Source organism: Lepisosteus platostomus, chromosome 9, assembly GCF_059453375.1.
Source record: "Lepisosteus platostomus isolate fLepPlt1 chromosome 9, fLepPlt1.hap1, whole genome shotgun sequence".
In the NCBI taxonomy this organism is placed as follows: Eukaryota; Metazoa; Chordata; class Actinopteri; order Semionotiformes; family Lepisosteidae; genus Lepisosteus; species Lepisosteus platostomus.
Genome location: NC_142619.1, coordinates 21,815,791 through 21,828,073, shown reverse-complemented (window position 1 = coordinate 21,828,073; position 12,283 = coordinate 21,815,791). Strand labels below are relative to the sequence as shown.

The 12,283-nt window shown below is 36.7% G+C and overlaps 1 protein-coding gene and 1 long non-coding RNA gene across 2 annotated transcripts in view; one reads left to right on the top strand and one right to left on the bottom strand.

Moving 5' to 3' along the window:
• LOC148654638 (solute carrier family 23 member 2) overlaps positions 1 to 12,283 on the bottom strand; it is a 60,295-nt gene that overhangs the window by 15,255 nt on the left and 32,757 nt on the right. Inside the window, exons 9-10 of the mRNA XM_088647185.1 lie at positions 6,094 to 6,258; positions 1,112 to 1,220 (exon numbers count right to left, since the gene is read on the bottom strand). Of these exons, the coding sequence (XP_088503311.1) occupies positions 1,112 to 1,220; positions 6,094 to 6,258 (274 nt within the window). The remainder of the gene's footprint in view (positions 1 to 1,111; positions 1,221 to 6,093; positions 6,259 to 12,283) is intronic.
• The window catches only part of LOC148654639 (uncharacterized), a 31,024-nt gene continuing 26,805 nt past the window's right edge, over positions 8,065 to 12,283 (top strand). The window contains exon 1 of the long non-coding RNA XR_015941502.1: positions 8,065 to 8,324. This is a non-coding gene — a long non-coding RNA (uncharacterized LOC148654639). The remainder of the gene's footprint in view (positions 8,325 to 12,283) is intronic.

The window sequence follows — 12,283 nt, the reverse complement described above, 5'->3', positions numbered from 1 at the left end:
GTTGACTCTGAGGAATTCTTGTATGATTTTCATTTCCCACTATTAATGTATTTCTGTAGCTGTGGTCCGCTGCTTTGCTCTATCATAAATGTTTCAGCATACTAGCTGCACGCAGTGTAGATATACAGTACCTAGGCAATGAAATACAACTTCTAGCATTGCATTGTTTGACACAAAAGGTGATGTGAGTGCAGATGTGATGTAGATGTGATTGGAGTTCTTAAAATAAGGACTTAAAAGGTGATTACATTTATGAATTAAATTCTCAATCAACGTGTTAGTGTTGGTAAGATACTGAACTTACAGTGCATTCGACTCAACTAACGCTCAATTACTATTTGCAAGATCAAAATTCCTTTCTTTTAAAACAAATATAAACTCCATTTGAACTAGATTTGCTCATTTACCATCCAGGATAATTAACAGAAGTAATATAATGGCAGCAATATATTGGTGTCATTAGGGGTGGTCTGATGGCAAGTAATGAAAACTAACATTTAAAGTAAGGGAAAACTCCATAGGACTTTCTCTCCCTCTTGCCTATTCAAGATTATTTTCTGTTAAATTCTGCTTACTTTAAATTATAGTTTTGATTGCATTTTCCTTTCTAGCATATTTGCATTCTTAACTTAGGCCATGTGGAGAAGATGCAGTATCTTGAGTGGGTGGGAGTGGTCAAATTTTCTAACTGCTTTATCAAATATAGGGTCATGGAGGAACTGGAACCTATCCCAGCAAGCAAAAGGCACAAGACAGGATCTGCCTTGGACAGGATGCATGTCCACCACAGGGCCCATACACAGACACAAACATGCACACATTCAAGATGAGGCACAATTTTTTCAACCTATCCATATGGCTTTAGAGTGTGGGAGGAAACCGGTGCAACTAGAGGAAACCCATGTGAACATGGAGTAAACATCCAAAATTCCAGTAAGATAACATCCTAGGAATTGAACCCAGGGACCCAGCACTGCAAGCCTGCAGTATTAACCTATGTGCCTTTGTGCTGCCCTCATTATAATATCTTTTTTTAAATGTTTAGCCATTTGTTTATGCTGTAATATCTTCTTTCCAAATACACAAATAATTCATATTGAAAGAGAAGTACCTGTGTCAATGATTTCTGGATTTGAATTAAACCATGTCGGAAGAACTAGACCACTAAAGGTTGAAAATCCCAGGATCAGAAGATTTCTTGAAGAATTCAAGTCCACGTACTAAAAAGAACATAGAAAAAATAAAGTTAAATGTGTAATTAAACAGATAGCTTTCTATACACTACAGTACACTCCCTGCTCTCCTAGAGCTGAAAATATCAGTGCATATTATTTATGAATATCCCATTGCTGATATTTTAAACAAGAAGGAAATTATAAATAATTAAACAGTAACAAATTAGGAATATTAATAAAATTAATTCCAATTACTTACAATATTTTGTTTGGCGAATCATAGCTAAAAACACTTTGGCGGCAGCATACATTTAAACATTTTTGAAAATGTGTTATTGCAAATTTGTAGACTGCAGAGGCCATTGTCAAAACATTCTTTGTCATTTTATCACAGCTATTGTCGTTACCAGGCCCAGGGTTTCTCTGGGAAACTGGGAGCATTCTCACAGGGTCTCATGGTTTTCCATGCGCTCTACACCGTGGCCAGATCCCCTTTCAGGCCTGTCCTCTGTTAATCAGAGACCTAAATATTCCATTAAGACTTTCCCTATTTAATCCAGGAGTGCCTGTGAAGCAGAACTCCATGATTGTGTTATTTAGCAGCACTTTCAGAGCGGTCTCATCTCTCTTGGAACCCCAGCTCCTCTTCTGAACGGCCTCACTCAACCTTGAGCAGGTTCATTTGTCCAAAATCTCAACACTCACCTCAGACTGCCTCTGCGTAGCTGCTGAATCGGCCTGTTCTGAGAGCAGTCTGACCCTGCCTGGAACCCCAGCATTCTCTCCAAGCAGTCTCACTCTCACCACTGTTTGGCTTCTGTTCAGAGCAGCTTCACCTGCCTGAGCCCAGCCAACGCTATTTGGCTTTCACCCAGAGCATCATGTCTGTCTGGAATCCCAAGGCTCAACTTTGACTGTCTGAACTCAGCCGCTGTTATTTGGCTTCAATCCAGAGCAGGGTGTCCTTCTGGATTCCCAGCACTCACTTCGGAATACCTGAACAGCCACATCCGCCTGGAATTCCAACATTAATCTCTGACATCCTCAGCCCAACCAACTGTTGGCCTGCACTCCAAAAAGTCAAATCCTGATTGGAACACCAGCGCTCTCTCGGATCTGCCTCATACTTGCAGCTATTAGGACAACATTATTTGCCCAGAATCCGCATTATTATTCCAGGGCAGCATTGTTTGCCCAGAATCCCAGCGCTCACCTCAGACTGGCCACTATTCAACCTCTACTTTCATCCACTTTATTCCTCAGCCACCTCATAGCTTTATTGTTCCTGGGTTCCAGTTCTCTTGGGCTACACCTGGAAGCTCTGCCCGTGGCTATGCTGGCTAGGGCTTCTCCAAGCTGCTGAGTGTGAACCAGAGGTCAGGACCCCTTTTCGCTCCCAGACTCCAGTAGATGACTCCCTCAGTCTGACAGTGCACACTGACCTGGTCTCTGGAGTAGACCTACCAATGAGTGTGTGCCTCCATCAGCCCAGCAAAAGATGCACCTTGAGGATGATCACCCCAACTGGGAGTATGTCACCCAACTTCAGAACCAGACCCCTCAGCCATGTTTAGCTCATTGGAATGATGCGCATCTTCAGACCTGGATGGCTCACCCCTTTTACAGCTGCCTTTCCCTCGGAGCACTGCATCTGTGGACTCATCCCTCAGCCTGGTCTCAAGTGCGTGTGCAGTAAATCTGCTCAGTCCGGTTCAAGGCACACTTTTGAAATATCGTCCCAATGTTGAGCACCTGGTCCTTCAGTTCCAAAACAGGCTTCCAATCTTTGTACTGCCCCAATGTGGTTTCCAAAGTGCCGATGTACAGATACTCATTTCCTCAATTATTCACTTACTCAATCACTCACTAATCACTTTCCCTAAGATGTTCTGGAATACTCGATTCCCTCTCTGTCGGGCCTTTTAAGGAACTCTCTGATCCTTTACACTTTTCGGACTAAGCACTGCCCCGGCTGCACACTTGGCATAACACAATGTATAATATAAACATAATACTATTGCAGGCTTTACTTGTCAACCTTAGATGTTATAACATTATGAAATCTTTAATAGTTTGTATAAACCATCTAGCCTTCAAAAACCATGTATATTTGTCTTATGTTTTTGAAATGTAGCCACAATAACAATGAATGACTTGAAGTCTGAATCTCTGATATACAATAATCAAACTGCTCTCTTCCAATAAAAAATGTGTTTTTTTAACGTAATGCAACCATAACCATTCAATAAACTTTACAAGTGTTTCACTGTGTTAGCCAGCAGTGATACAGATAAATGTCATATATGTCATATTTGTAAGGGTTTTGTAATCCCATACTAAAATCAAAATAAATTGTAATCACTATTCTTTAGCTATTACACTACTTAACTGGCTTCATGCTTGTTATTGCTTAAGAATGTAAAACAGACATTATTTTTGTTTTGCTCATTGTATGTTCTACACTTCTATTTGTAAGGTCAATTAATAATTGCAAGGATGAGAGTAACACCATTTAACAGTCTGGTAACAGTTGTGTTTTAGCCTCTAAGCAGGGAAACATTAAAGTAAAAACAATTAAAGTAATGAAATGAAAAGGTCATATGGGGAATCTTCTCTGCCTTTTGGATAGAGGAACCTTTTCAGTGTCAAAAAACCTTTTCTGTGTGTTATACTGCTACTATTTGTTAGTCAGTCTTATGATCTAGTGCATATCACAAGAGAACGTAGGTAGCCTGCAGTGATGTTTCTAAAGAGAGTAGTATGACAATGTCTTTCCTGATGAATGAAACCAAATGCAACCAAATATGAAATACAATAAAATGTGACATCTGGTGACACTATCAAATGACTCATTGTGACTCATGTTGTCCAAACCACAACTATACAATTTAGCAGTGTCAGTTATAACATTCATCATCTCAACCACCCAGGCACAAAAAAACATAATTGTCTAGGCTGTATCCTAACAAAATACCATTTTAAGAATGACACAGTAGTCAGGAATTGGCATAAAACGTAGAGTCATTCAAACCAAATATGTGCTTTGGGCATTTGTGCCCAAATATGTGTTTTTTTCTTTCATTTCTGACCATAGCAGTCATTGCTTTTTAGGGGTACTTGCCAGAATTTGCCATGGGAAAGTATTTTGTCTGCTACTTTCTACATTATTGCAGTTACTTGTGTCCTTTGGATGGATGCAGCAGTCCCAGCTTTTCTTCTACTCTGTCTTTTGCATTATATAATAATAATAATAATAATAATAATAATTGCTTACACTTATATAGCGCTTTTTCTGGACACTCCACTCAAAGCGCTTTACAGGTAATGGGGACTCCCCTCCACCACCACCAATGTGCAGCATCCACCTAACCCTAATAATAATGTATAAAACAAATGTATATGGTAGAGTGTAGAAGAATGCATATCAGAGCTGATTCAGTTTTTACCCCTAGTTATGTTTAAGTACAAGAAGTGCAGGCTTAATGTAATAAAATTAAATAATACCTCCTTTTAATATTTGACTATTTGACTCTCAAAAGAAATTAGTAATTAGTAATTACAATTAGTAATTGTCAATCACCCCCCATCTTGCTGCTAAGCTCCTTGTATCAATCAGAACTCCAGGGATACAAATTTTGCAGACTTTCCCCCTAAAAAGAGATTTGGCAAGTCATTCACTGTTTCTCAAACTGTGGACCTCACACAGTCCATAGACAAGTTAATACTGAATAGAGGTCAGGCTCAGCTCTTAGGGCTATCAAACCACCAGCTCACAGGTAGAGAAGCATTCACTTACTAACTCCAATTACCCAATTCCGTCAGTGTCTTGTATTGATAAAGTCAAGGTACAGATCAGGTGGGTTGTCTGCATTCTTGTACTTAACCTGTGCTTCAAGAAAGCACCTTTATTGTTTGAGCTCACATCTATTCAAATGAAATGTAAAGCTATTTATTTAAGTTTCTTATCATTCATATTTATAAATACAGTATACTGTATATACGTACACAATTATATTAATATTATAATAATTATATGTATAAGTACACAAATGTAAGAACAAACATTGAACAGTTTATGAAAGAGCCTATTCCACAAAAAGTAGTACAGTATGTAATATTTCATAATTGTCATATTTCCCATGACTCCCTGTTTTCTTGTAATGTAAGAGCTGGTGGAATAGGTTACATGCATATTAAAACTATGCATTCTAGTTAGGATAACATAAAATTAGCAGTAATCATGGAATTTATTACAGTTTGAACATATTGTTTTCTGTTCTCAAAATACCGTCTCTCACGTATCTAATTTTTATTATTTTTTAATTGCTCATTATCAGTGTTCCTCATTTTTGGTGTTTATTGCAATGCCAAGCTCCATTAAAAAGCCAATTAGCTAAGATAATCTTCATATCTTCACTTCGTATCTTCACTAGATACTTATTTAACAAAACAGATTTATTACCCTCTGCAATGGGAAGCTTTTTCGGTTATTAACTAGAATTATTTTTTAACATTCATGTTGTCTTTATACTCCACATACATCTCTATTTTGCTGATTAAAATCTAGCCATCCATTTTCTAACTGCTTTATCCAATACAGAGTCATTGGGGAGCTGGAGCCTATCCAAGCAAGCAAGGTAGGATACGTCCAGGGTGGGACACTAGCATTGCAGGGCACATATAGCCGCAAACATGCACACACTCACACTAAGACAATTTTGTTTCTTGTAGACAATTTACCTACAGAACCAGTATGTTTTTGGACTGTGGGAGAAAACCCACTTGACCACAGGAAGAACATACTGTACCAGCCCCACACAGATAGCACCCCAGTAATCAATCCCAGGATCCCAGATACATCGTAATACATCTTTCACACACTGGAGGGAAAATAATGAATTGCTTCATTGCCCCTTACCTGAAGGTTAGAGATCCCCACCGCTGCAATCATTCCAAACATAACCAGAAACATTCCTCCTATGACTGGATTTGGAATGGTAATAAATATAGCACCAAACTTTCCAAAGAGTCCCAGCAGAATCATTAAAACACCTGCTGACTGAAGGACCATTCTACTGCCAACCTGACAGAAAAGTAGAGGAGGAAGAGATTTGATTTCTGAAAATTAATAATTTTCTTAATACCATGTCTTGCAAAAATTCTCATATCATCAATATTATCACATATAGTAAATCTTTATGTTTGTTAAATATAGTTTATAACACTCATTCACAAAACCAATATGACAACATTAAATAGCATTATATATAGATATATTTATATAGAGTAATTTTATTCATAGCCTTGTAACCTTGTTCAATTGGAATTTGGAATTTGGACAATTCCAAACATTAAGGTTATGGAGTGGCCTGGTGTATGAAAATGTTTTCCTTGTATTTTGTGAAGTTCCACGAACTGGGATCTGTTTTGTATGAGTCCGAGTCATTCATTTTATCAGCATAATTAAATATTCATTGATATCTTTATAATATATTATAAATTTCAGACAATTTTAAATGTACACTCTATGAAAATACACATATGCACAAGAGTCAAAAGTGCGTAAAGCTTAAGTAAGTAATGTACTCGACAAAAAAAATAAAGTTTATTTCCTTTGACACTCGTTTACAAATTGATGGCAAAACTATGATCTAGTAAGTTGAATAGTCAAACTAATGTTGTTGTACATACTGTATTCAAGATTTCTTGAATTGATAAGATATGGCTGCAGGTGCCGCAGAAATTAATGCAGTTAACTTGTTACCACATGTGTACTTGGCCTTTCACAAGGAAATTAGACATTAAATGATGCAAATGATTGAAAAAATTTGAAAGTGTCTTCTACGAACACGCAATTGAACCATTTCTCTCTCTGTCACTATAAAGCCATTGAATTAAAACACCTACACCTAGCTGCACAAATGTCCTACACAAAGGTCATTTTTAACTTCAGGAAACTCTCCAGGAAACTGTTTCTCTTGCATCTCTGTTATTCATAAAGTTCATGGGAGAACAGGAGTGGCATATCTGGGAGTTCGTAGTTAGGATAAATTCCAATTCAAAGTGTATAATTATGCATCTGACATGTCTAAACTCTCCTTCAAAGTGATAAATTTCCTACTGCAATGTGACTGCCACATTCCACCCAGAGGTGCTTGTATTTAGAAGCACAATTCCTGGCTCAGCAGGTACTGTACAGTACACTTCATTGTTAGGACAGGTGAAACATAAGTGATTATTGTGTTTTAGTTAGAACAAGAGCCAGTATTTTTCATCAGCATTTTTGTCATAAAGCAACTTATCTAGCTGTAGACAACATTTTATATAGTAACGAATATTAGTCTCTGTACAAATTATTCCATATGCATCAAATATTACTCTGTCTGCATTTAATCATCATCAAGATCTTCATCAGCAGCAACATCATCATTATTATATTAAACTCAATTTATTACACCATTTAAAGGGGAACTGCAGTTTCAATTTTTCAGACAGGTTATAAAATCTTGGTAATAAAATAAATGAATTGAAAGAATCACAAATGTTACACATACCAAACTAAGCACAATACCTTGAACTTTGTGAAAGTACTGTACGGACACCATGTTGTCGGAAACTGCTGGTCTTGCCATGGGCGAGAGCAAAAGTTGGTGAGAATTGTGATGTTCCCTGCTCAGTGTAGTGCCTAATGTAATGTGATATACTGTATGAATGAATTGTGTTTTGAAATGCACTCATCAATGCCGATTCTTTCTCCTCCTGTAATATAAAAATTGAGTTGCACTTCCCCTTTAAGGTACTTTACAATAAAGCTAATGTTACAGTTTAATGAGGGTCATCTAGCTACTGTCAACATTTGCAGTTCTGGGTTTTAAAGGAAGTAGAAACAATGAATGGAGGCGGAGGTGTTTGCTGAGCTGTAGGGGGTCTGAGATACATTTATTGAATGGATTCATCAAGTTAACCTTAGTTAATTAATTTTTTGGTAAATCACAGGAGAAACACACGATAAAAGACAGCTAGGCGGAAACTGTCAAAGGAACACACACACAGAGAAGATAGGAACAGGGAGAGGAACAGAAGTTTTGTATTTCGTTGGACAGGAAGTAGGCCTCTGAGATTATTGTACTGTAAGTAGCATTATGTTGTGTGCATGTAATATTGTGTGTCGTCTAGTTATTGTTATTGTTAATAAATATTCATTTATTCCAGTTTGCCTTATTTATTACTTTTTAGAGTAAGAATTGACAGAGAATTGTAAAGACATTTAATTAACCTATTACATTTATTATAATTATTTATTTTAATTATTGATAATTATTGATTATCCCAATCAATATTCTTTATTATCGTGTATTATGCTACACGAAGATAATACTATAGAGACAGTTGTACATAAATCGTTATAGTAGATTAAAAGATAGTATGTAAAAGAGAATAGTAATATAAGATTTTAAAAGTGCTGACTGAATGGCAAGATCTAATATGTGCTGGGAAAATTATACATCCTAGGAGGAACAGAACAGAAAACCCAGTGTCCCAAGATTCAGAGCCTCATTTGGAGAGTTAAAAGACTGTCAGCATTCAGAGTGCAAATGGCATAGAGATTTACAGAGTTAAGAGTTCCCTAAAATAGTCAGAACACAAACAATTCAAGCCCTTCAAGTCAGTAGAAGGATTTTGAATATTATTTGAAGATATATTCTCATAAATTTTAATTTTCGTTAAGATCTGAGCTGTTGAGTTTTGAACATGCTGCAACTTGTTAAAAATATGTCTCAATACACAAGAAAACACTACACTTCAACACTCAAATATGCTGACTGATTCTGAAAAAGAGAATCTGGAAAAGAGAAACACATGCATTAGTTTTATGCAATGCTGCAGATGAGAAAAGACACCCTCTAGCATGGCTAACGTGAGCTTTAAATGCAATGCTCTCATCACAAATTGTATCAAAATGCCTGAATTGAACTGATTTCAAGACCATCAATTATACAGCACAAATAATGCAGTATAGCCAAAAGTCTATATGCATGGTTGGTATCTTTGTAAATTTGGTAAATTTGTTACATCCGCTTTTTTAACTACTGTATCTAAGCAGTGTGACAAGGAAAATAGTCCTTGATCAATAATGGACATCATGCAAACATAAAATGTGTTACATTAGCATAGAAATCAAAGCGTATAACAAACTTATGAATCTTACTCAAGAACGTTTTTCCTCCCTGCCATAGTTAAGAATACATGTAAGAGGACAGTTTCTAAATCAAAGTTACTGACAGCTACATGAGAGAAAGTCTGTCAGCTGTAATATCAACATAATTGAACTCAGCTGTTTTTTGTCTGAATTGAATGGTTGAAAGATATTAATGCTTTCTCTTATATCCTTCATAAAACAGAGGCTATTATAATCATAAGTATTGAAATTCATGCTAAGAAAGACGCCTCTTACGTCCACCACTGATGCACCCTTGGCTACATTCTCATCTACTGCTGGAATGGATGACTGACTTGGGACACTAACCATCTGTTACAGGACCAAGTCCCTGTCCTTGCAACTTACAAGTTTTGAACTGCAGTGAGTTCCTGACCTGTGTACCTCTCAACTGCACCTAGAATGGCCTCTGATTTAAACATTACACACATGACACACTCTGCCTGTTTGCTCCTTTTCTTTGTCCTGAGCTGGGACTTTGGAGACTCAAAGAGCAACAAGTTATTTTATAACTCTTAAATCCTGGCATGTGCGCATTTGTGTGTGCCCTGCGATTGAGTGGTGCCCTGTCCAGTGTATTCTGCCTTGTGCCCATTGCTTGTCGACATAGATCCAACAAAAACTTGTAAGAATTTGTTTTGTCACTGCCATTGAAATGTTAGAATAAAAAGTTTAAGAAAAACGTTTCTTAAAGGCAGGTGCTTGATATAAGGCCGATGTTCCAGAGCCCCTTATACAGTATGTACTGTATACCCCCCAAGCCAGACAACTGACAGGAAGTGGGGATTGTCCTCTTCTTGAAAATTCATTATGAACTAAATTTCAGAGGCTACACACCGACCCAAGAAACTCAACTATAAAAATATACTTTATCGAGTTTTTTTTTTGTTTAAACCTAATTTGTTTGAGGAATGGCCCTTATCCATTGGCATATGAATGAAGAAGTCAGGAAAGAAAACACAGGCCAAGCATATACCCATGTAGAAGAAATATTATAGTTGCAATGCAAATGTCAATTGAAATGGGATAGAATGGTCAATAGTTCTGGTGGTTTGTATATGATATACAAACAAAATATAAATATGATAAGACATATGTGGCCAAGAGGACAAAAATCAAGAGTAGGCTAATGTATACCTTCAAAATTAAATCATTTTATAGCAGCTAGCTGTAAAATATATAACATTTGCCATAAGCCATATGGTTTGAGGCATGATGCCTGGTGGTATGTAAAAGGAAGTTGAAACCCCCCATATCTTTCCAAACTGATACTCCATATCAGCAAATGCATAAATAAAGATAACAATCACATTAAAAATTGAATTTGGCATTAGAACCTGAAAGTTAAAATAAATAGCCTTTAGCTGCTGAATAAGGCAAGTATTTACATTAACCCAAACACAGTGGGGGCAAAATAACAACACACTGTAATTAACTACTGTTCATAATCATAACTTTTTTTATAACCTGCTTATTTAATCATCCAATCCTGGCTATATTGATGACATTGTGCGAACCACAGTGAGTGAAATATGTGTGTCCTTGCACATGTAATAAACTACTAAGGTTAAAATAAGCAACTTTAAGATCTTTAAAACCTGTTTCCATGTGACAATGATGGCCCTCTGAAGTCCGTGTGGCCCTGGAATTTCCTCTAGGGCCACTGGACATTTTTCATTTTGAGGAGTTTCCAATGAGCCTTCAAAGTGGCAGCACTTAGAAGCAAGGAGTAATTAGAAAATTCCTCTGCCAAGAAGCCAGATTTCAACAGTACCTGAGGTGGTCCTCAGGTACTGTAAAAGGTTAAATTCAACTATGTTGTATATATCTATGACTGATCAGAGAAAGAATGTTGGAGGTATGTGAGACCCAGATAGACAGCAGCTCAAGCATTCCTGGCTGTCAATAATTGGCCAGAGAAGGTCTAAGGGGTCAGGCCAGTGAAGCTGGAAGTTTACAGTGAAAGTTAAGGCAGAGATCACACCCTAATCTAGCTCCACTTCCACCTGAGTATAAATATAACCCTTGCTATAGTAATTCTCTTAAGAGCATTATGTCCAGTACTCTCCACTTCACTGGTTGGCTTGGAAATATCACTAATGCTTCGACTGAACCTTTTAAATTCCCTTTTTTTCATCTGAATAAATAATAGAATCATAGATACGAGCAATCAATTTAGTCAGAGAAATGTATTATCATTATGTGACATAAAGTTGTTACTGTGCAACAGTAAGGAATTCATTGGGTAAAACATAAAAAGGAATAATGTTATGTGCCAAGGATTTATGAGCCTGAGGTTCAAAACATTCTATCTTCTTTTTTACCATTAGTGATAAGACAATTTTCACTTCAAAATGTACAAATTGGAGTTATTACAATAATGGTTCAAACAAAGTGTTCTGTAATGTTTTTTTTAGTGGTTTGGTGATTAACATTTAGTTATCTATAAAAGAAGATTAACTTTTTTTAAATGCACATTTGTTTTCAGCCAGCATCAATAACTAATCTTAAGTAAACTTATGTTCTCAGAGAACAAGCAGGGCTGCTCAGAGGAAGTCCTCACATAAATATTTGGATAGTGAACATTTTTTAAAATGTCACAGATTATTATGACCTAGTTATAATTTATTTTATTTCTTCATTGGTCGTATTGTATGATCAGTATGTAGTGTATGCATTGAGGACCCAGCAGATATGGAATTAAATATAAATGACCCTGACCCTACCTGTGTAAATAATGTCCTAGTAGTTCTAGTGCCCTGTGTAGTCTTGTAAAAGTATAGCGTGTTGTAAAGTAATTACCACCCTAAAGATGTGTACGTGTTCCGTCAGTCTCCTCATGTGCGTGTATATCCTGTGTTTGGTTTTGTGTGGTTGTTAACGAATAAAG